The sequence below is a fragment of the Solea solea genome, chromosome 2 (assembly GCF_958295425.1).
Source record: "Solea solea chromosome 2, fSolSol10.1, whole genome shotgun sequence".
NCBI lineage: Eukaryota > Metazoa > Chordata > Actinopteri > Pleuronectiformes > Soleidae > Solea > Solea solea.
The window spans coordinates 5,436,976-5,463,178 of record NC_081135.1 but is presented as its reverse complement, the minus strand read 5'-3'; the positions used below and the strand labels follow the sequence as shown (position 1 = coordinate 5,463,178).

The 26,203-nt window shown below is 39.4% G+C and overlaps 1 protein-coding gene across 6 annotated transcripts in view; it reads right to left on the bottom strand.

The window, feature by feature from the left end:
• The window catches only part of kcnh7 (potassium channel, voltage gated eag related subfamily H, member 7), a 96,839-nt gene that overhangs the window by 41,682 nt on the left and 28,954 nt on the right, over positions 1-26,203 (bottom strand). For 4 of the 6 annotated variants that reach the window (XM_058613064.1, XM_058613071.1, XM_058613076.1 and 1 more), the window contains exons 1-2: positions 8,912-9,411; positions 7,737-7,967 (exon numbers count right to left, since the gene is read on the bottom strand). In XM_058613064.1, the coding sequence (XP_058469047.1) occupies positions 7,737-7,967; positions 8,912-8,987 (307 nt within the window). In that variant the 5' untranslated portion in view covers positions 8,988-9,411. Of the gene's footprint in view, positions 1-7,736; positions 7,968-8,911; positions 9,412-26,203 lie in introns of those variants that run through there. The other 2 variants (XM_058613070.1, XM_058613087.1) reach the window with 2 other exon arrangements.

Genomic DNA, 26,203 nt, shown 5'->3' with positions numbered 1-26,203 from the left:
TCTGTGTAGCTCAAACACCTGCTGCAAAACTTTACTACAAGGGAGGCATTGCGCTTCGATGCAGATCGAATTCCTCTTCTCTCGCTGTCCCTGGCAACCAGACAGACTCAGATTCTGCTTGAGCTGACAGTGTCAGGATTGTATGACTGGGTCTCAAATGTCAGCTCTGCTATTCAGATAAGAAACCCATTTGCAGACATGAGTTTCAAAGGATATATCGAAAAGTACATTAGGGGCAAAATAGGTGTTTCCATTAAACCACCAAAGTTTTTAATGGTCTCAACCAAAGTAAGTACAAATCAGTTTTTCGCGTAAACGACCTGTTGTGAAGACTCTCAATCTTATGACCTGCCTGGGGAAACCCGTTGGATAAATGAGATCCACTGTGGGGCATGAACGTCGGGGAAATCGAAGACTTTCCGACAACATCAATCTGTCTGTGTCACTTTAGATTGAGACTTCGGGGGGCCTTGCTCATTACACTGCTCTTTCTCAGCCTCATGAGAACTGATGAGAAAGAAGTGGATAGCTGTATTCTGTCCAACAACATTTGTCAAGCCACTCCTTTATTATTTGAACCGTTTTTTTTTTTAACGCTGTCTCCCCTCTTCCTCTGATCAAAAACAACTGAGCAACATCTGCTCTCATTTGGCTTTTCTCTGCAATGGAACAATCATCATTCACTCCGAGATCAATGTCTGCAATTTTCAAGAGCTTTAAATGATCAACATTAATACAAACATATTACCTTGGTCAACACCGTAAGTTTGTCATCAACTAACTTCTTTTGGCAGTCAAGTCACGATGTCTCCACTGCTCTGCACATGTTCCAAAAACGTGTTAACAGTCACACAGTTCGAGCTGTTGTTTGAACTTGTTCAGTTGCTGCTACGTTTGAATGAGGGACTGAAGTGAAAGATATAAAAGTGTTAACTATATCAGTGCTCTCTATGGAGTTTCCCTCTTTTGTGTTGCACGTTGGTTATTTATGGCATGTTTGTGATGTCAAACATGCCTCAAAGACTCCTTGACAGGCTACGTATCAAAGATGAGTGAATTGCCATACGTTGGGTTTACCCGTGTTTAAAAACCTGTGTTTATCTGCTCAAATGGGTGAAAACGGGTATTTTGTGTAGATGTTGTCCGGAAGAGTTAGTACCCCATCTGCAGAGAGACAAGCATCCATTTTTAAAGTAGCTCTGAGGTTGCTGGACCGGATTCAAGATGGTATTTCTGCAGTGGAAGAAGCCCTCTGATATTTCAGAGCTCAGCTGCACCTGATTTCTCTGCAACACCTTCATTTAGTCTCTACGCTTGCTCACTCACCTCATCCCTCACTAACACATGTCAAACTTGGTTTACACTGAACCTTCCTACATCCTCACACTCTCTCCCTTAATTTACCGTTTGCATCTACTCTGTCCACTCATGTGCACTCGCCTTGAGCGGAGCCAAACTGGTCACTGTCTATATGTGTGTGTGTGTGCACGCGTGTGCTCTCAAACACAAGGTGAACCTGAGAATGTGACAGAGACTGTGGGTGAAACCAAATAAGAGCTTATCTTATTTATAACGTATAACAGCAGTGGATCTGCAAGAATTGGTTTTACAGACATTGGTTTCCTTTCCACAGTCACAGCATTGAACTCAGGTCGCTTCGGGGCAAACAACCAAAGTCATATCGTCATCCGTTATCAGGTGCAGTCTGCTATACTGCTATACAGCCCCACTCACTTGTGCCAAGCAGCAGCAGCAACTACTGTACATAAACTGCAGGAATACTGTCCATCATGTACAGTATGTTTGAAAGTATCCACACTTATTACCAGGATGGGAAGATTGACAGCTTTAGTTTAAGTGTTTCAGTCACTTCAGACATAAACAAAGGAAAAATAACACAAATAAAGTCAAGGACATGAACATGTTCGAGAATGAAATTATATAAAAATAATGCATGATTAAATAACTGCTGCCAAATACGCCACTGCAAAACAAGTTGTCAGTCAAGAGAATGGCAGAAAACTCATCAGTATGGATGTGTTTCAATAACAAGATCAGTTTTGAAACTGAAATAAAAGCCATAGACATTTTTACTGAAGTGAGGTTTGATGTTGAAGATAAGTTTCTGAACTCTATTCAAATTCTTGTATAACCCAACAATTATCTTCACATCATTATATGAGTCTCATGCCAAAGTCTAACAAACAGCCGAAAAAAGCCTCTGAAATGTGAGGGTTTGTTCCCTGTACTTTTTTGTTTACCCGTTAGTACACTGCATTTTTATCTACTGAACAAAATAAATCTGTGATGTAACAGACTGGATTTGGTCATTATTTAGACACAATTTAAAAGAAAACGTGTGGAATAATCACCTGGTTCATATGAAGTTTTAAAAAAGGTTGTTAGTGACACTTTATTTTTCAGTACTACATTCATAAAGTAATAGGTACAGTATATATGTTAAATAAAGAGGATAATTAATGGATTGCAGTTTGAAGAGCACAGTGCTGCTAATTGGTCATCATAGCCTGAAGTGTCTGATCCGACAAACACTTGCGGGGAAATGAAACAGTGAAATTATTTCAGTGAGCATCCAACTTTAATCTATTTATAGCACAGGATTTACAGTCCTATTTGCTATTTATAAGCAAGGGCATCAACCACATTCTGAGACTATGGTGCATTAAAAAGGACTTTATGTGTTGGCTCTTTATTATGGGGAGCAAGATTTTTCAATTTGAATTGTTTATTTTTACTCTGTGACTTTCAAAGCTGTCATTAAGACAAGACTTTAAATACTTAAACTCCAAGTTGATTCCATTTATTTGCAGTACTTAATGAATACATTTAAGAAAACAATGGTTGCAGATGATGAGGAGACACTGACTGTAGCATTAGATGTTGTACCTGAAGCAGCTGCTCTACAAAAAATGATGCGCTTTTTGTATAGCAAGTGTTATGAGAATAAATAATCTCATTTTCCAAATCAGATTTCTGACCATTACATGGCTTAATTACATGGAGACACAGCATTTACACAGTGTGACCAAATGTGGTTATTTTTATAATACCTTGCTAGATAATCTTTCAACATTTACCGAAAGGTCAAATTCACACTGAATAAAATAAAGGCAGCATCTCCACACTGTGAGGTCTCATATGAAATGTATTTAGAATACTTACACAGCCGTGTCTGCAAAGTTTGTGTGTATCCAATATGTGTGTACATTTGTCTTACTTTGTTGGTATTTTATAACTCATATTATGCAACATGCATTTGTTTGGCAGGTTAAAAAAATCGAATATAATCATCAATCTTATATACATCATTGTACTCTCACACTCTCCAGTCTGCAAATCTTACCAGCAATACATCATGTGTAATGACTACTGCCATATCCTACATTTGTCTAACACATTCCCCAGTTGCCTTTTTCCATCTGTTACAAATGAAAACAAATGTGATACTGTCAGGGATGATGACAGCAAAACACCAAGCAAGATCGCACAAACGCATCACTTTCCTGGTGTTCACAGAAGCACTTTTGTGTAATAAATCTAGGTACTTGTTTAATACACAACCATCACTCACATTACACACAGTAATGTATGTGAATAATTGCTGACAAAATAAGAAACCTTATTGTATATTTACTGATGAAAAATCACATCTGTCAACAGAACTAAGAGATGATTAATGGCAGTTTGGAACAAAAAGACACAGGCCTGACAAAGCCAAAGACGCAGTCAAATTTAGGAATATGTGACTCATCCTGGATTAAAGAGAAATGCTGTAAATAGAGTGGCCTATCAATGGCAAGCTCAGGGGTTTTTGCTACTTAAACAACTACCTCTCCTCCTATAGAGGCCAAAAGGACAAAAGACCAGAGTTTTAGTGAAGGCTTAAATCATAAAGCATTCAGAATGTGGCAGAAATTTTGCTGACAAGCTGAATCTCCTTCACGGCGTGTAAAGGACAGTGGGTGATGTGTTTATAAAGACACTGGGTCACAGGATTAAAAGGAAGAAAATTGCCTCACAGAAACCCCCTGTGGTCCACCACGAGAGGAGCAATCAGCTTGCTGCAATGACATTTCCCCAGGAATTCCAATACAAGACTGTAGAGATATGGGCCAAGAGCTGTGAGTGTGTGGGGGTGTATGTGTGTGTGCGTACGTGCGGTGGATGAGGGTAAAGGACAAATTAAGATACATCTAAAGTCAAACCTACAATACAGAATATTTCATTGGGTTAGGGTTTGTCTCACATCGGTTGTTCTTTCCTGCACTTAAAATATGGTATTGTTTAAAATTAGACATCTACTTCTGATATAGTCTTATTGCTATGCTTTTTCAAAGGGGTACTATTAAGATGTATTTTCCCACCTGTCACAGTTATTGATCACTGCATGGTTGCACACTTGGAGATAACTAAGTGGTTAGACATACTACTGAATGTTTGATATACAGTAACATACTATAAAACAGGTGTCTCCGTTGTACATGATTAGAAACATAAGTTCTTGTCAAACACTGATGTGCAGTATGACTAACTGTATAGCCTCACTTGAGTATGGCAAAAAGCAGATCGCTGCAGCTGTCTGCCTACTTAAAACAGGAGTATGACCTTCCCCAGAGAGGCCCGGAGTCAGGTGAGAGGAAAACACTGAGGTAATTAGAGCCATAAGATACAGAATGGTAATGAGGCATTTTCCCCCGCTGCAGGGTCTGACAGTCAGAAGTCCTCCAGCTCTTTTATCCAAGTCTCCAGTGGGCCAGCAGGTGGAGAGAGGGCATTTGGTCATCATTGATTTCCCCTTTGCAATGTACCGGTTTTGCAACATAAAGGTATTTGTGTCCTCATTAATGCTGTTTGCTCAGCAGATCAATGCAGAGTGAACCCCCAGCTTGGCATGACAATAGGACAGAGAGGCATCAGACTTGGTCTGCAGTTATTCTTTACCTCACACTGTACTGTAGTACAGTATACTACACTAAAATCACTTCTATTCAAACCTTCCCAAATTAGTTGACTCAATTTTACTGAAATGTGAGTACTTGTCCTGATGCTTCGTGTCATGTTTCCCTCAACACTGCCTCTCTAAAGCCTTCAAACAATATTTTGTTTGCTTAATTAACTCAACAAACATTCCCAGGGGGTTTCAACATAACATTATGTTATGCAACACTCTTAACTATCAGTAATGCTCACCAATGGTCCCTGTGCACTTATTTCTTTAATGTAAAAAAATTAAAATGTGTCTTGAAGGTGCATGTAACAGAACATTTTGTATCATACCGTCAGACACATGCAGTGGTGTAAAAATGACATTTTCCTCTGAAATATATTTGATTATTTCAGTTAAAAGCTCACTTTCCACCGTGGGTTTGAAATGTACGGTACTTATTAAAAAGCTATGCTGTACTGCACCTCCACTCACAGAGGCAGGATCTTATCTCTGGCACTGGAGCGCAGCAAAACTGTTGCATTTCTGAAACAGACTGAGCTATATAAAGAATTTGGTCACCATGTTTCAGGCTTTAGTCAAAGTTCAATAAAGGCAATACAAAAAAAGGCAAATAGACAGTCTCGGGGGTCAAAGGCAAAGACACCACTTCAAACATAAGCTGACATCTGCACTCTATCCATCCTCTCAACCATTTTTCTGTAACTTTATCTCAGTCTTTCAACCTCTGACCCCACATGTCTTAGTCTCCAAGGGTACTGTCATTTGTAACTGCTCTGTGAACCATTTTCAACCCAATCTATGTCACCTCTCTCCCTCTGGGTTTACACACATATGCACACATGCACACACGCACATGCGTACACACACGGCCAACGCAATACAGATCTTGATGCAGTGTATCTGATACTTTAAGATCATAGATTTAAGGTACATATAAAGCAACTACTCTAATAAATGATCATTCACAAATATGTCAATTAGGACTGCAACGATTATTAGATGAATTCATTATTAATCAATGACTAAATTAACCGTCAACTATTTTGATAATCTATTATTTGGTTTTAGATATTTATTAAAACAACAACTAATATCATTTCAAGGTTTGGGAAACACTGATCAACCTTTTTCAGCAATTTTTTGACATGAAGCAAACAAACACTCAATTGAGCAAGAAAATAATTGACAGATTAATTCATTATGAAAATAATCGTTACTTGCGGCTCTAATTTCAAATAAATGCAATTCCACATGATCAGATTACACACTGGGCAATTCAGTGAAATGTATTTGGTTCTATTAAGCAGCCAGTTAAAAATGTACTAAAAATTGTCAGCCTGGCCAGACTCTTGTAGTCTGACAACGGATAACAAAAGGTCCAAACCCAACCTTTATCCAGCCCTTATTACCTCATTACTGTCTATAATGTTAAACAAACTACCAGCTGATGGATCAGATGGACCAGCAAATTTTTATGAGAGCAAATTGAATAATACTGGTTTCTGGACATTTTCTGGACATTTTGAGGTTTGGAACACCAAATGGTATTTTACACCATTATCTGCATTTAACTTAAGAAATAAAAAAAAGTAATAATCCCAGAAAACAGTCATCTTTCATTAATGCAGAGCTTTTATCAGACAGCAGATGTCTAACTAAATCACTCAGACATGTTTGATTATCAATGTGAAAATCCATTGATTTGTAGAGAAAAATAAATAATAAAACACCCACAGGTACGGTAATTTAAGTATCATTTAACTGCACTCTATATGGTAGATGTTGTGTGATTTAAATGAAACACACCACTGTGTGTGATCTAACATACAATTAAAACTGCAATATGAAACAAGCCCACATATGTGATGATAGAACTAATAATCCTTAGGCAAAACTTCACCAGCCCTTTAAAATGATGCAAGGACATTCAATGATCTGAATACAAATGTCAATGATGGAGGTCATAGAATGAACTCTCCCAGAACCAGGACAGTTGATATGACTGCAGTGTTATTTGTAACTCTTTAAAAATAATACAAGCTGTCATGTCAAGTCATCATCTGAACGCAGCATTTATATTCACATTAGATTATCTAAAGTGTAGAAAAACTATTAAAATGGCCACAGACGGACAATTGTAAGGAGCTCTGCGATTTCTGACAGTTGTTACATTACAAAATTCTCTGAATAAATAAAAAAACTCATATGCTTCACTTTCATCAAGTTACTCTATAGAGTAAAGAGCTTCATCCTTCCTATGGTGCCCTATCCTGTCCATGCTAATGAACATCATTCCCAGCCAGCCAGTGCCTGCATCACTTCATAACTGGACTTCACTGCAAAGGAAGCCATCACAGCTGCTCTTCCATCCCCCCAGGGTTATAACCAAGACACACTCAGTGATTTGCTGCAAATGCTCCAGACAGAGCTGACAGAAAACTAAATATTAGCCATATATGTACTCATATTAAGACTTTACATAACAAATGTCACAACTTTATCATAAGTGTAATTGTGGAAAACAGTGTAGTGTAGAGAAGTGATATAGTAGTATCCAGTATTAGATAATACTGCTGCAGGGGTCCCCGCTAAAGAGGTAGGTTATTGTGGAAAATAGAACAGAACAAAATTGTTGCTTTTAGAGAGGAGAAAAGGAGCAACAATGGTTCAGCCAGCATTCAATCCTCAGTGATACTACAGCAACCAACTAATGTCTTGTGTTTTGTTTATGCCACCTGAGCCCACACTGATAGCCCACAGCACTCACCATCTTTGCGGTGGTAAGTGATCTCCACCTTGCGCTCCTCTGAGCCCAGCAGAGCCTGCGCCACCTGGGCCACTGCGTGCCGACTGGTCAACTGGCCGTGCAGGAAGTCACATGTGCACGGCTTCTGCATGACGTCCGGCCTGGAAAAGCCTGTCATCTCGCAGAAGCCGTCATTGCAGTAGATGATAGCGCAGTTCTGCACCCGGGCATTAGCTATGATGAACTTCTTATCTGTGAAGATGTAGAGGAGAGAATGGATGAAGGAGAATGTTAATAATAGAAGACTTTACCATAAACAAGGCAAGTTCACTGCAGTGGATCACATGTTAATAAAAATGTGGCTACATTGTGGATCTTTTCATTTATAAAGTAGAACAATTATCATTTTAAATGACAGAATAAAACAAAAGCTAAGTTTCTATATGGTCCAACCTTCACAAAAACTAAATAAATTACCGGAATACCAAATTTAAACATTTATAAAAAAAGAAAATCGGGTTTTGTTTGGTGTAACAGTTTTATTGCATATATTCTATTGATATTCCTTAATATACAGTAGGTTCTAGCCGTTTAAGCAGATACGACAATACAAGTTGAAAATGTTACTGTTTTGTTTCAATGTTCAAAAACATTTTCAATAACTGAATGTGAAAATATGGTTTCCCCACATTTCAGATGAAAAACATAGATTTTTCCTTCATCCAGTAAGCATCCATAATAGTGTGAAACTGCACAGCACTAAACATATAATCTATGTGTAATCTAATCTCTGATATAATGTACAGGAGGATTTAATGAAGGAAATGTAGGCATTATGGAATATGATCATAAATTAATTAAATCCTGTGATCCATGTTGACAGTGGAGCAGGGAAACACATGCAGGTACAGAGATAAACCAGGTGTTAGATAAGGTTACAAATAAGGTTACTTACTACTGGGTTAATGATCTTAATTTAGGATGACTTCAATGGGTCGTTGTTAAACAGTTAATCAAAATCCGTTGACAGAATAAATTAATTGTATCATTCGCATTATACGCATTTTTGTGGAGGAAATTTCATTATATGGTTTCCTAACAAGCAAATTAGTGCTCACTCTGTCTCATGGATGCAGCAGGAAGACACAAAGGCAGCACAAACACAACAGCACAGTACGACAGCCACAGCTACTCACTTTGTCCTTCGAATTTGCGAATAATTACTCCCAGAAACGTGTTTTGTGGCGCAACATGACCCCTCCGGACAGGCATGGTTCCCCTCCAAAAAATAATGATGGTGAGAATATGATGATTTCTGGCTGTCCAAGTGAGAGCGAGCCCCCAAAACGCGTGCCGTCAAGTTCAACCAAAGCCAGAGGGGCTCCCCGTTTTCTTTGTCACCAGTCACTCATCCTTATAGGAAATATCTCCCCCCTCTGCTTTGTTCCTCCACGCCGGCCGCCGAGTTCTCCCTCACTTCAACTACGACGCGTCCCCGGTTGAACGCATCGCAGAGGCTCTTTCACCCTGCGCTGCTCGCCGACGTGAAGCTGCAAAGAAAAGAGAGAAGCAGCCGCGGATCAACCACCATCTCCTCGAAAACACGGCGATGAGCGAGCGTGTGCGTGGAGTGGGAGGGTGTGTGGGGGGCGCACTGTTGTGAAGGGAAGACTGATGGTCTGTGAGGCCAATGGCTAGGAAGGAGAGGGGAAAACCCACATGGATGCGCGGACAAAGCGGCAGACGCACGGAGAGATAGTAGAAGGAGGCAGGGCAGACAAGTAACGGACTACTGAAACGCGTTACAATGTGCAATTTATTCTTACTCTACACAGCTATACAATAAAATAATGACAAATTGTACTTTATTTCAATTATTTACAAATCTACAAATGTTTATAATATATGAGTAAAAAACACAGTAAAAGTAACACGAGTCTATTTTGGCACCTATTAAAACCCATATTTTGGTTCGCTGCATTTGTCTGTTAATTGAAATACTGCATTATGCAGTTACACCTGATCAGTTGTGGTTTTTGATTGGTTGTCTTATATATTTTGTAATTTGTTCTGTGTGTGGCCACTGGCACTGCAGCCATTTTGAGAGGTCACGGTAGGAAAACAACAGGTGTAAAATAATTAAATATATGACGGCTATTTCCATTTAGCTCCCTCAATGTCACACTGTCCTGGTGAACGGAACGGAGTCATGTGATTACGTGCCTGCCGAAACATGTCAAAATGGCTGCTGTGCTAATTAAGGCCCAATTAGCCACTGGTGGGCATTTTTACACGCAGAAGTTAACTGATGTGCGTTGTTGTAACATTTCAATATATTAGCAGATATGGGTTGAATTATTAAAACAACACCTACACCCTCGCTGCCATCTATTATTTAGCCTACATTAGCCACGGACCTACACATTTAACCTGCTAAAACAAAACAAAAAAGCGATTCTCTGCGTGACATTACTCACATTATTTTGATGTTAATGATGCAGAGCTGTGGTGCAGTTTGACAGTGAAAGAGGAAAAATAAACAAAGCATGACGAGTAACGAAACATGCCATTTGACTGTAATGGCTGACTGTAATTAGGCACACCTGTGACTTATTTCTGAGTCACGAGACCGGCAGCGCTGCTGAGGGGGGTGACGTCAGGGCAGCGTACGCAGGTGTATCGCATGTCTCATTACTGGAAAGCCCCCGGTCCCGACACGGTTGACGGCCGTGTTTTAAATGTCTTTTGTAGCCTCGGGTTTCCGCTTCGTAGCCGGGCTATACTTTCCACACACACGCAGGGCGGGAGTGTGAGAGGAGAGCGTGTCGAGAGTGACAGGGACTCGGTTGTAGGAGGCGCTGTCCATGGTGCTGCGAAGAGGAAGTGCTGGCCATGGTGCTTCAGCGAGGACAAGCAACTGAAGAAGGAACTCAAACCTCTGCTAATACAGCTCAGTTTCCATAGTGTCAAACCCACTAACCATCAATGAAGGTAAATCATTTCTCCTATGTGCCATTACCTACAGTACATCCACAGAAAATGTAATCCAAACCTGTCTTTTCCTTTTGTTGAGTTATGCTGCTCACAGTTGACCAAACACACAAAAAAAACACCCAGAAAAGATCAGTAGAAAACATAATCTTAAACTGACGTATTAAATAAAATAAACAACGTTTGGTATCCACACCATTATTATCCTGAAATAAAAGTTTCAGTTTGACTGAGGAAGCAAACAAAAGATAAACAAGACGGCAAACGCCAAAAGACTGCAAGACAGATGACAATAAGTAAATTAAACAAAAGCAGGAAGAAGTAAATATTTGGTAAATCATACAGGCATAATAAATGAAATGAATAGCAAGAAAGATGAAAAATACAAAAAATAATATAATAGCAACAAAATGTCAAACATCAAACAAGTCTTTAAAACTGGGTTTTAGGAAGTAATTTAAAACCTCTTGCCTTGGTAATATCAATAGTGTAAAGTTACTCTAAAGTAAAGGTAATAATGTTATTTACTATATTTAAAGTGACATACATATATGATATGACATATGCCATGTAAGGTATATAAGAGTAGGCAGCCCTACTACAGTGTTAATACAGTGGAAGGTAATGTGGACTAAAGGTTTAAATATTTTAATGCTCCAGCTCATCCTCTCAATTCATTCATTCTGCACTTGTTCCACTTTCCTTCCACATTCAATTTGTTTTCCTAGCCCATGTCTCTTTCTGACAGTCTCACTCTCAGACACGCACACATCCCTCATCTAGTGAAACATCTGTCCAGCTCTAACACCAGCTCTCGCTCCATCTGGTCCATTTAGAAAACGATTCACAACTTGCAGACATTAGAGGGGTGGAGGGACGGGGCCACCATATGCTGCTTTTACGACCTTTTGTTTTGACTATACAGCGGCTTCAGTGTGACGGCAGTCCCTTTGTTAAACCCTTTTCTTCGTGTCATACACTTACATGATTACTGAGAAGCTTTTGTGTATATTTTAAAATGTAATTTATCATCACACATAACACAGTAATGACGTTTAAACACTCTCCTCAAACAGACAGACAGAAAAGAATCAGCCTCCCCTTGAGTAATATTCACTTTAAAAGGAGTTAGCTCCCAACAAACAGCTTTAAACTCCTGCACACACGATTAACTAATTTTTGTTGCAGCAAATGCTGTAAAGACACCCAGACAATCAATGTTTTTACTGCCTGATTCAAACATTCTGCTGTTGCCAAATGTGATATTTCTGCAGGACATACAAAACATTTAACTCTTTTCTGAAGCCATCAAGAAGATTGACAGTATGTTTGTGCTAAAACCTATTCCTACCCAGACTTCAATAACAGTCTTTTTTTTATTTCATTACTTGCAAGAGCTGTGGGAGACTGAGGAAACGTATACTCACGCTGCCTGAGGGGCCAGAAAGCATGTTACTATGAAGATGAAGAAAGCTGTGACCTACACATCAGCACTGTTCCATAATGATGATAATAACAATAATAATACATTTAAGTTATAGGCGCCTTTCAAGATACTCAAACCCATCGTACAATAAACTAATAAAATACTTGAGTTTTGATTGTTCATTTAAAGGTAGTGAGAGGCAGGAGACCAATCGGCTGAAGGCTCTCGACCCCATTGTGGTCAAACAAGCAGGTGGGAGGGTGAGTTGGATGAAAGGAGAAGACCTGAGAATACAGGTGGGTGTGTTCATGTGGAGGAGGTTGGTGAGGACTGAAGGACAAGGTTGGCCTTGAACATGAATTTATACATGATGCGATATTTGATAGGGAGCCAGTGAAGATGCTACAGGGCAGGTGTTATATGACTAATGGAGGGGGTTCTGGTGATGATTGTTTGCATGATTCCATCAAAATGACCAACATCAAGGTATTCAAATATATTCAAATGTCTTCCTAAATGGAGAAGAACTTCAGATTGTACATGCATTTAAATATCTTGCCGTTACCATAGACACAGACGTTATCATTTAAGAATCATGTTAAAAAACATATCTAAAATAATTCATTTCAACCTTCACAATTTCAGGCAAATCAGATCATCACTGCCAAAAGATGCCGCTAGAATGTTTCTCCACTCTGTGATTTTTTGTCTATTTACTGACTCTGATCTGCCAAGTGCCAAGTGAAATGGTGTGCTTCAGAAAATATGTTCTTCACCAAAAATACATTTAATATAAGTAGAAATGATTTTTCAAAGACACAGGTGCACTAATTACTGACATCATTTTCCTTCCAAATGCTAATTGAACAACTCTGGCCAGATCCTGTTGGCAAGGACACTCACTGGTTTATGGGAACTGAAAGCTATAATAATAAATAAAAATCATATTTACTTTCCATTGATCTGGATCATCACTTATCTGTTTAATTCCTTTTATGAGGTTGCATCCTATTGGCCAGGCTAATGAGTCATGGCAAGAGAAGAAAATTAACCTTTATCCATGTAAGACACTGTTATGGTGTGATGAAATATTAAGTGGAAATTAAACAAAGTAAGAGGCATGCAGGCCTCAGAGGTAATCAGCAGGGGGATTCTGATGATTTGAGAAGAGGCGATAGTTGCTGTGTTATGAGGTCAGCTGTAGGCTTGTGCAACTTGAATATTCCTGGGAAATACTGTGTCAGGAGAGTCTCCTTCTTCAGCAATTCTGTGGTCAAATTAATCAACTGTGTAATCACAAAGCATCATCAAAAGGCAATGGATATAAGTGAAGTTTGTCGAAGCCTAGTGACTTGGGAAATAATAATTAAGGCAATCAAATTGTAGCCTGAGCTACATGTGCTTATATTACCAAGGTTTTATTATTGCACTGTTAGAATATTCTTGAGACTGTGCATCTTACTCTTTGCAATTTGCCTCTGGTATGAACAGTATTTCATTTGATATATTGTTATGGAAGGGTGCAACAATTCTTTGATAACTGTCAACAAGCCTGTCAGTCTGATACTGGAACAATACATTATATTTGATGTCAGCATCATACATTTCTGAAAACTGTTGTTCTCCAGTAGATCAGCTCATATTGCAACACAGAGTGGCTTTCTTTTTTCAGACCAGCTCTCTGTTTCTGCTCTGGTAAATCATTTGGTTTTCTTAGCCTTAGAATAAGTTTTTATTATGTATTTTAGGCTTTATGTGGAGGTTGCCGTCTTTCAGCAGCAGCCCAAACAGACAAACAAACCAGGGTGTACATGTTTTTAATAGGAAGCTTAAAAAACGCAAAAAAACACTAAAACAATATCCTTTCTGATTTACAAAGGTCACCATAGTTTCATGAGAAAGAGAGTGCATGTGCCTAGGAGTCCTCTGTTTGTGACAATCTGCAGTCTCACTATCAGATGTCACAAATTCGTACCGATTTTTGCCATTATTTGTGATCAGCTGGCTTAAATTTCAGTAACAAATGCAAGCAGCATTGTGCAGGCCCTCGCAGCTGCCAACTTCACACTAAACAGGAACTTGTCAAGAACGAACCTGATATAGATGCGATACTAAAATAAACTATAGCTACATTAAGTCACTCGCCTTGCACTGAATCAACTTCCTGTCTGATTCTGAAGACACCGAAGAAGAAGAAGACACCGAGCACCGTAACCAACTGTGTCCAATCTGTGTTCTGATGATTTTGTATTTTACAGTATTTTGATACAAAATACCTTTTTAACACATTACAAAATAATATTTTGTATATTTTAAATATGTATTTTTAATACATGAATCAGAAATCCTGCCCGTGCCACTACAATATTTTACTTTTGTGACATAGTATATCCTATACTATTTTCTATACAATAGGTTTAGTATGATGTCAAAATGTGGGAAAAAAAATATTTGTTTTGTTTGTCATCACTGTGTTTAAAACTAGTATTATGTATATATCTGAGTTGGCCACACAGTGAAAAAATGTCTCACTAAACACGTGGGGTCCAGGTGTTTTGTAACCGCTACTTAAACATGACAGCACAGCAATTAGACTTGTGTGTGATGAATGTGTGAGCGTCACTTTTCCATTGTTAACAGGTGAAAACTAGTTCTCATGCTTTAAATAGTCTCAGTTAAAGGGATAGTTTTAAGTGCGATTGAATGATATATTATTGGCACATTATCAGCACAGCTTAGATAATTAAAAGCAAAGCAAAACATTAGCTCCTCTTCCTCCATTGTCCGATGTGTGCCATGTGTCTTTTTCTCTTCACTGTAACTCATCATTTGGTTTTTCTTTCCTATTCACCTGAATGCTGATGATATTGATAATGAAAAACAAGTCACCTCCATGTGTTTTTCGTTTAATCCTGTTTTGGAACATTACATTTATTATTTAACCTAATTTAATACTGAATTTTGTTTGAACAATCTTATATCCACAGCAGTGTCAATACCTCATACAAAACACCTGAACTGTCCCTTTAACTGCAGCTGTTTGTAGGTCTTCAGTCATGGGACATGATGAGACAAAGTAGTACTCAGTTTAAAATGTTAAAATGTGGTCATTGCAGTAAATGACTGAAGAAATGTGAGTAAAATACATAAAAACGTTTTTATTGTGAACTATTTATCGGTCTATATCAGCATGGCTACTATTATTTTGAAATTCTACTAAACCACCCGTCCTGAACAGTTGCTATATAAGTTCACTCGACCAGACATACTACACTAAAAGATATTTCACAGTTTATATTTTGACTTTTTGTGTACACATACTATACTAGGAGATTTTTGACAGTTTATATTTTGACAGCTTTTGTCGAAATACTATAATATGACTGTTTTGACAGTATGAAGCCTTTTTTTGATGTCATACTATATAATGACATATTTGAGGATAGGAGTGGAATGTACCAGTCACGGAAAGTATACCATGGCCTTCAAATCAGTGTAGCTTTGTATAATTGAACAAATAACAAATGGGAATATTCTCTGTGTGTTTTTTATATAGGTTTTATGTCTGTTATTTATTAACATACTCAGGTGAGTAATTTATGAAATGTGCAAATCACCAAGATGGATGCCAAATTCAAAATGACCAACTTCCTGTAGAGTTGAGACTACTACACTTTTTGTTTACCTTGGGCTGTTGTTTAGTTTCTGCTTTGTCCTACCGGGTTTCACCTTTGGGGGCACTACTGTACTGGGCCTTTTTGCACCACTTTTACGTATTCCCCTTACTTTATAAAAACACTACAATATTTGCCTGTTTTCACCAACTTTCAGTGTCTCAAAAATGCAATCCTTTTGAAAGAAACAAATTGATTCCAGGAATTAAAAATAGGTCCTTGCACCACTGTGTGAGTGCTCGAGCCCTAATAATAGCCATGTCCGTTTTTTGGGAAGAGATGGATATCTTTCTGCATTGTGGTAGATGGAAGGAATGGAGCTGAACAGCCACTGTATAATTGAGGCTGAGTCAGCAGGTAAATGATTACATCGCTGCCCTGTGGGATCATCACCATCATAATGATGAATTTTAGGAGGAAAAATTGTTATTACTGTAGTGTATCCTTGCCTTGTGCCTGATAATTAGACCATAAACACTGTCTGATGGTGACAAGATGTCATTCTTGTTGCATGGAGGTTTAGATTCAGTGTGTGGTGGAGTGGTACACTGAGTGAGACGTTGAGTCGTAAGCTTTTCCTTCAACCTGGGTTCAAAATCCCTTGACAGCTAACATCCATCATGCTGAAATGTCCCAGAGCGAGAGCACACATCAAATTCCCACTTTCTCCTGAGATGTTTAGTCAAATGAGAACAATCAATAGAAGAACACATAATCCCCCTCTGCTGTCTGCTATTAAATCAGTTAAAACTGGCTTTGCCATGCAGAATTTACAGATGCTGTCTGCTGTCAAATCGCCCTGTCCACTTTATGTGAAACTGGATTTAAAGCTTAGGGCCTGCAAAGGGTTTATTCTCCGGCTTTTGTGAGTATAAGAAAGCTAACTTGGCTGCCAACAAATCAGCAATGATTTCCCCTGGTAGTTGCAAAGGATCTCTATTACTACTAGGCATTTTCTCTGACCTCAGCCCAGGAGAGAGGCTCAGTGTACTGCAGCTTGTGCAGCAGTCATTAAATAAACTCTGTGCAACATAATCCACTCAGTATCTGCTCATTCATGACTACAGAGAGGGATAAATTGCTTGTGTGTGTGTGTGTTACAGAGAATATTAATATTATTTTGATTTATCATGGTATGAATAGCATTTTACACAACCATACACACATTATTTATGCTTTGCATTCTAATTTTACCACAATCGTTTGCTTCTTGAGGCTACAAAAAGATTTCACATTTTTCTCTTTGTTTTCTAATTCTATGCTATCCATACTGAACACTGACCTGAGGCACCACTAAATACCCATGTGGGGTGATCATGATTTAAAGATATATTTTTTGTGATATAATTTATGTAGAGCAGTGAAAAATTGTCTTAGAACTCTTACCAACCCAGCTGAGGTGCAGTGATTCTTTGACAAGTAAGTTCTAGGATGCTGATGTGACCATGTGAGGGGCCATGTCTTCCATCTTTGGTTAAGGGTTTGGCCCATGGGAAAAGTCCATGCATTATCTGGTCATAAACCAACATATTTTTGAAAGGGGGGCCACACGGTTGGTAGAAGTGGTTAACCTCTTGCCTTAGCAGCAAGAAGACCTGGTTTGAGCCCTGGTTGGAGCAAGGGTCTTTCTGCAGGGAGTTTGCATGTTCTCCCTGTGTGCGTGGGTTTTCTCCAGGTTCATATGCCATGGATGGCATTTTTTTTTTTGTCAGGGGTGGTTCTACAGGGGGTGCAACAGGGACCTGGGTCCTTGTTACTCTGAGTCTGTGATCCCCCATAAAAGATCATATAATTATACATTTCTGGCAATAATATAGTGCTGATGCAAAACCCAGAAAGAATGGGGCTCAACATTGTAATCGGAGATGTTAGTGTGTGAAACATAAAGAAGTTACCATCTAGACATCACAAACTGTTCCAAATGTCGTGGCAAGTGAGATATTTCAGTCTGGATCAAAGAGCTGGACCAACCAACCAAAGAACAGGTGGACACTGTCAACCCAGGATTTACATGCTGTGCGGATGGTTGAACTGAATGAAGATGATGGAGCTTGTTGGTGAGAGTGCAGTGGCAGTCTTGAAGTGAAATAGCTGTCACCATAATTATGATGATTACATTGGTAATGATGACAAGTGCAATCATGATGCCAGTCGTAATGACAGTGATTTAACTTGATGATGTTGAAACAATAGCATCAATACATGTCCTTTTAGTGAGTTACAAATGTTTATCTTCCAACAGGCATCAGTCTTTAGCCTCCTTACTACTGCTGCTGCTGCTGCTGGGAGTGTTTTTGAAAGGAGAATATCCCTCTATAAGCCTGACTGTCAGCTGGGTTGTTCCATTCATTTTTAACTTAATCTGTTCAGTATGTGGTGCAATTTAGATAGGGTAACCTGGCCATGGCCCCTAATCCACAGATCATTCCAGGGCAAATAGCTGCTACATCCAGGAATGACCCTCTCAGTCTCTCCCTTCACCTTAGGTATTTGTATTTGTTGCTCCTTGATTGCTAAGTCGGTCTAGAAGCCAGGGAAAGACACCAGGACAAGGCTACCCATCAGAAAAATCACACTGAATGAATAGACAATTTACTGTGAGTGTTGAAAATGAAGGAGAAGAAGAAGAAGATGAGAAGTATGAATGGCAACCAGAGAGTCATGTTGTGTTTCATTACAGTGCAGTTCCTCAACTGTTTTCCCCAGACTTTTTCCACAGCTGACCTCTTCCACAGATAAATGTCTCACCTTGCCCCATCTGCCTGTCTTGCTATCTTTTGGGAGCTCAATGGTTCATGGGAACTGCACACTGTGGACGCAGTGTTGGTGTGTCAGTGATAACCCATGTGTCACTCCAAGATACCGGCAGCAGCTCTCTGTAAACCTGTGGCTTTGTCTTGTGTCAGTGTCACCATCACAGCTAAATGTCTGTGACTGCACAGCTCATCACCACACAGAGGTGTCATCCCAGAGATGTATCACCTCGTACATGTCCCCGTCTCTTTGCTTGTCCACTCGAGGTGCAAAAGTGGACTGATTCTGACTGTGGGTTGTGTGATGGTGTTTTACTCTGTGTGTGTTCTTAAATCCTGCACTGGTGAGAAATAACATTTTGGTAAAGTGAAATCATATTTGCCTTTTGATCTCTCTTCATGGAGCATGGTCTGATAATCTGTTTAAAGGTTCCAGAATTTAGACTGGGTCCTGGGTTGGCTTTAAGCTCCAAAAGCAGTTGCACTCTTTTCCCATTGGTGAATTCCTCTTAAGTTTTGATTGGATTTGGACTTAGCATTCAGGCCACAACTCTGCTTCATTTCCCAAAATGTATTTTTCCTGTTTTGTCGATGATAAAAGTGGTTTATTACCAAATTCATTCATTATCCCGAAGAAAATGTGTCCACAGAGGTGAATTTTGGGGCTTTTATTAAATTTAATTTAGCATCAAAAGAAGAGGCCTCACTTTCTATATCACTCACACACACCATAAATCAGGTCTCAGATCAGCTCCTTGTGCCAGATCGTGCCAGCAAACCCTTGAGCATAGTACTCAGCTCTGCTTCTGCATTTAGCTTTTCTTTGCCCTGCAATGACTCGTGCTGAGAGAACTCTCAGTGAAATCCGCCTGAAGTTACAGCTGCGGTGTAAAACGGTGTGAAGTGTAACTGAGTTCCCTGCTCTGTTTACTTGTCACACACAGCTCAACTTGCAAACACATGTAAACACCTGAGATGTGCACTCGTACACACCTACATGATGTGTATAATTAAATGGAGTGGTGATTGTCATTACAAGTGGTGACCAGTGCATCTATTAACGAGAGCAGCTGGATGCTTTGCAGCTTACAGGATCAAAAACAAGTCAAATGAATCATCTTCTGGCATTAACGTCGAGTTGGCGTTTGAATCTATGAAATTATATTGGAATTCAGTCTAATAAAAATATCACTCACTTGGCAACACAGTTCCTTTGGGTGACATTGAAATTTAAATATAGCCGACTTTCTGCAAAACTGAACAAGAGTAAAGACATGAATGTGAGGTTATTATGTTTGCATCCCTGGTTCCAATTCATGATTGACTGAGAGGTTTAAAAGCAGATCATATTTCTGCATGGTCTCTGTGCAATGCATGCTACTCACAGACATGATTAGAGCAGCGTTATTTAGCATTGGTACTGGTGTTGACAGAGCACAGAGACTGAGCTATTTTTAGACTTTGTTTACCTACTGAATGACTTTTTATCCTATAATCCCTTGTAGTTCTCTGATGATTTGTGAGGAGTACAGTTGGTCCAAATCCAGTTCTATAATATTTATAGCTATTATGGCTACAGTTCAAATTCACAAACATAGCTTACATGAACAAATGGGGTTTTAAAGTGTGTCAGTTAAGAGAAGGCCATTGATTTGCATTGAGATTCCAAACATACCTAAACATTTGACGACAACCAAGAGGCTCCACGTGGCAGTGGATTATATTTGACAACAAAAATAGTGAAATTTGAAAGAAATGTAACCAAATTTTGTATTTTGCATTTTGTACAATAGACTGTAATATTCTACATTCTTAAGTGAATGTACTGCATTTAACTGGCACTTAGTTAGTCTAATAGCAACTCAAAGTTCTTTTCACTACAGGTCAAATGTACACAGCCCTTGGTCTATTCATAGAGTCGCACACATGCTGTACACTGACACACCAGAGTTACATCATCAAGGGCAATTTGGGGTTCAGTATCTTGCCCATAGACACTTCAACATGGAGGATCTGTGGAATGAACCACCAACCTTTTGGTCAGTGGTCGTCGACCCACTCTGCCCTCTGAACGACAGGGACGGGTAAAGTGGTAATGTACTGTATATTTACAGTAAAGGCGTGATGCAATCTGTTTTCCAGGAAATAAGTACATTCCTCTAAATTTAGCAGAAGATAGATCAATTAACAAAACACTGGCCAATATGACATGTTTAACATCATCACTGTTTGATATACTGCATGTACTGTGCACGTAGTTTACACCTATAGCAGGCTGCACCATGTTCACTGTATAACAGCTTCTATATTTAAACATGTGTAAGTGCACAGTCTCTTTAAAGTATGTCCACTTGCTATTTTTGTAGTTGAAGTTTGAAGGTTAATATGCGTGTGCATCTATCTGTACGTGTGTCACTTCATGAAGGGTTGAAGGCCCAACTATTAAGAGGTTATCTATTTAGATGGCCCCATTTCTCTTGTTCATTACTGTATTGTTGTCAAAACCTCTGGCAGGGCTCCAGTCAAACCCCACCCCCACCCCACCCTCTGGTCTGGTCTGTCTGTCCCTCACTTGCTTCCTCTCAGCCTGTGCCAGCTCCAGCCGATCTCTGGGATCGGGAGCCAGGGTTGTCGTGGCAACATGTCCTTCCCCTATCACTGCATGGATCATGTCTGGCTTGAATTACTCCAGCTCCCCATAATGCACAGAAAGAGACACCAAAGCCAACTTCTTCACGTTCCTGTGCAAACATTTTCCCTGTTAAAGGCAAATGGTATATATATTTTGTGTTTCTCCTCTTTTTCTGTGCATGTAGTCAGAAGAGCAGTATCCCAGAATAAACACCTCCGAAAATGTTGGTGGACGGCCTCCAGCTGCGGGAGACTCCAACTCCAGTCAGCCAGAAATCTAAAGCTGGATTGGAGTGTTCAGAAAAAAGATTTCTGCATTTGCTGCAGATGGTCAGATGAGAATTTGGCACCAAGCGTACGAATGCATGGACACAACATGCCTTGCGTCGACCACCTGGGTGGGAAGCAACGGTGCCAGTCAGTCATGGCTTGTATGCCACAGTCTAGTCTAGTATTTTCACATACTGTGAACAGCACAAGCCTCTAGAAGTAACCTTATTTAAAAGAGCACAATACATGTCATGCTTTATCATCTACTTGACTCTAAATGGGGCTATAATTTCCAAACCTGACATAATACTGTATTGAAAGATGAAAGTAAAATTGAGACCAAGACTTTTTCAGGAAAAAAAAAGTTTATGGCCACAGTTAGCAAGTTGGCCTTATGGTTTGTCCAAGTACAATGTACCACACTGCCAACTATTCATTAACTATCTAATACAATTTGAGAGACAGCTGACCTTTCAGGTTCATGAACTCCTTTGGCACATATGAATGGACAACACTTTACAGCCATAGAGCTAAATAAAAGGTAGAGAAAGAACACACAATACCAATACAGTCGACAACATAATACCAACACCACATAATGGTTTTTCCACAGACAAACGTCACCACAAATGTCTACCACATGATGTGCTCCTCTATCGAGTAACGTGTTAATCAATGTTTATAGTAATACATCTGATATTTATGGTAATACATCTGCAAATACACAAAAAAATGAAAACTTCACAATAAAAAAAAACAGATGAAAATCAAGTGATTTGATTGTCAGCATCATTAGGTTCCATCCCCAAATCAACCAAATTTCATATGTAAACTGCCATTTTTGCTTCTCCACTAAAAAAACCTGCTGAATTTAGATATATTTTTTTACATGGACTTCTGTTCTTTATTTATCATCCAGGTTTGTTACCTGTTTGCTAAAACCTGCGGCGCTTGCTGCTTCCATAGCAGCTTCAAAGAAACCACAGCGTTTGGCTGCCTCAAGATTTGCAAGCAGTTGCCAGGTGATATGATTGATTTATTCATGATTATGTTTGCCCAGCTCTCAGAGAACAGACATGACTATAACTGTGTAAGCACTGTAATCACCACATCAACTCAGATTAGACACAGCGATACTGCAAGTGTTTGTGTGCTTGCATCAGCCAATTAACCAGCACAAGTTACAGGAGTCAACACATTTCTCACAGCAGTCTAGATAAAACTGTAAAAACACTTTTGACAAATATAGTCAATCGTACTCCTGGAGAAACTGCTCAGTGTAACACCATTTTTCTGGCCCTGAAAAAATTGTTTGAATAACATAAACCTTAAATCTGCCAATGCACATTACTACGCGCACACGCACATCATCTGCCCTGTCCAATATCTTGACAGGACAACCCATTTGAAAGATGTCATACAAGGTAAAGGTGCCCACTGATCAATCTCCCCCATTGATTTATGGTTGATGACACCGGGAGGTGGCTGCAAAAGGCTCCCACATTTAGCTTATTGACAAGCTGTATCGAGTGACACATCGCGGCCCGAGAATCATTTTCTGGGATAGCATTGCTACCCGCCAGCTAATTGACAGTAAATCGCTTAAAATAGGATGTAGCTGTAATGCACAAGGATATTTTGCAGTATCGGTGTTGCGTGTCTCTGTAAACCATCTTTAAAACAGAGTGAGTTCATTGCTGGTGTGAATCCATGAGGTGAGATGAAGGCGATAATGTCCTTCACCTGAATGACCTGGTATGACACATCAGTGCTGAGGCAATAATTGTCACTCAACACATGATTTCACAACATCAATCTCTCCCCATAATTTGGCAGCAACCCTGCCACCAGACAAGAACACCAACATTGGATGGTTCTGTAAAGTCCGTTTCCAGTATTTCACATATAAATAAACAACACAATGTGTCTCCTGCACACAGAACCTTTAGCTTTTATAACAGCTTTTTTCCAGCCACAGTCAGACTGATGGCAAAAGACATAAGAAAATGTATCTGAACAAGTCCAATATAGCTGTAAAATGTGGAATATGTTCCCATAAGTTCTGGAGTCCTTTTTGTATTTTATGGTATTTAACTGTACTTTTATTGTGTGTACAGATTCTCTAGATTTCTTATCTCAGCAAAGTGAAAATATGTGGAGGAGGCCAGTTTCAGAGCACAGTATAGGGGCCAATTATTGTATGACAGCCCTGTCAGATACAAATGTACGCTATTTAATAGGGATCCCAGGCAAGTTTGAGATGTGAGCGTGTGAACAGGAAACTGGAAAACGAGGTATGAAATGTATTTTTTGAGTGAGTTGTTCAGCTCCTGAAGCATGCACTTCTGTTTCTTAGTGTTCAAAGTTGCAAGACTGGGATAACAAATTGGTAGTGCACCATACAGAGGGAGCAAATATCAGCTCCACATCCATCAGCTCTGTAAGCGCACAAACAACTCACCGACCTAATCCTGAGCAGGCATCACTAAAAATGAACACGAAAGAATACATTTTTTATAGCCGAGTTAACATTTTGGGAACTATTTGCTCTCATGTGTGAGTTAAATCAGAAGATTGAAACCACTCTCTTTCTCTTTCTCATTCTATTCACTGATGCTCTTGTCTCCATGTTTCAGCTCAGTATTTGTCTGCTGTGATTCTAGCTTTGCATTTAATGTGCACATATAAGGTTGTTGCCTATCAATTATTCCGTCTAAGTCTCAGTAGAGAGCAGAAGTGTCTAACTATATCTTTAAATGTGCTATTTGCAAATGTTGTACACAACATGATGCTGCCAGGTAGAGGTACGTGAGTTACACCCTGGACAGGTCGTCAGTCCATCATGTTTTTGGAAGAAAACCCACAGACACAAACAAAAAAGGGGCAAATTATTTGCAGAAATAATTCGGTTCGAATGGAAGTCTAAGGGAAAGTGAGCATCTTCTCACTTAATGTATAACATTATTCGTAATGTTTTTCCTGAAGTGTTCATGGTCTCATTCCCTTGTCTCAAATCTTCTTCCATAAAATACGATGCAATGTTGACTGACAAAGTGCTCGTCAACTTCACAGTGGGAGTTAAAACCAGAAGACTGTCTATTTTGTACATGCTGCATCAACAAGACGTCTGGTTGATTTAGTTAATTCCAATCTAAATGAAATAGTTCCTGCAGCAGGCTGCCGAACTGTTGTTTGTTGTTATCCTGCCAGTGTCAGTTAAACACAGGTGAAAAACAACCAGTAATCTGTAACCAAAGCCATTCACAGTCTTGGTTTACTTAAATCGTAATGACGTAGTTAAACACAACTAATTAGAGCTGTGGGCAGCTGCTGGTGTGACGGCATCAGTGCGTCTTGTACGACCTTGGTGTAACAGGAGTCCGTGTTCAGCCACTGGCTATTGAGGGCAAGGGGAAACTATAGAAGCGCCCTATAAACTTAGACAATGATTGCTACAGCACCAGCAGGATTCAGTTCCTCTTATAGGGCACCTCCGAAAGCAACTGGCCTCATTAGATTCTACAGAGCCATGAGGAGGTACGGAGGGATGTCACCTGGAGAGTCATAGAGATAATTTTATATCACAGCTATCTCTTAAAGCTAAAATTGTCAGTGACGGTGCACTTACAACTCTCCAGGTGGTGCTATGGTGACAAACAGTATTGTGTAATCCCCTACTTGAATATTTTATGAACCAGTTGCCAGTGAAGCAGAAACCAGGGGAGTTCAACTGTGTGAGTTGGTGTGAGTAGTGGTGCACTGTGGGAAATGTTGCATCGAGTATTATGATAGGGCTTTTAATAAGAGCAATAAGAGACATGAGTTTCACTTATTGTGTTTCTGCATTTAGAAGCATGCCCTTTACAGAAAAAACTAAAGTTTATATCGCCCTCTGTTGGCAACATTACTCAAACACACCTACATAATGGTGTGAAGTGCATTAGTAGGTTTAAATTTAATACTGGCTCATGATGGGGTTAAAAAAAAAATTAAATAAAAACACCTCATTACACATAAATGTCCTGCATTTATAGTCATAGTTTAGAAATAATAACATGCACTATTAGAGTAATAATAAGATAAGAGATCACATGATCTAGGGATGCACCGATACCACTTTTTTTTTGTACTTAATAATACCATTACAGCAAAAAAAAAGTATTTCAGAAGCTATACTTTTGTCGCCATTGCTTATCTTAAAGTATTTCCACTCTGCTGACATTGTGTCACAGCTGCTTATTTCTACACACCTGCTCTGCTCAATTGAAGATACATTAAGTGATATTGTGTGCAGCAGTATCAAAGTACAAATATGAGTACACAAGGGCAGCATCAGACCAGATATACCATTCTTCTGAGTGTCCACAAAAAGTTACATTTTACTGCTCGGAAAACCCTTCTGAAAAATGCTTCTTTCCCGATGAAGACTAAACAGAAGCTGAACAACAAAATCACCAGAGGTTGTTCACTGGAGCTGAAGAGAGCAATGTCAAGCTTCATTCCACCACACTCATATGGAATGATAATCCCATAGTGCAGGTGGTCACAGTGCCGCTGAGTACAGTAACTACTGTACATTGACAACAGGAGTGGGGTTGAATTAAAGCAGTGGATCTGTGTGTCTCTCTCTCCCTCTGTCTGCTTCCTTTTGTTCATAACTCGGTCTGAATCACACAGAGGCCTTGTCATGTCTGGAGAGGTTTAAACCACTTAGAGGATGAGCAGGGGTCTGAGCTCCCCTCA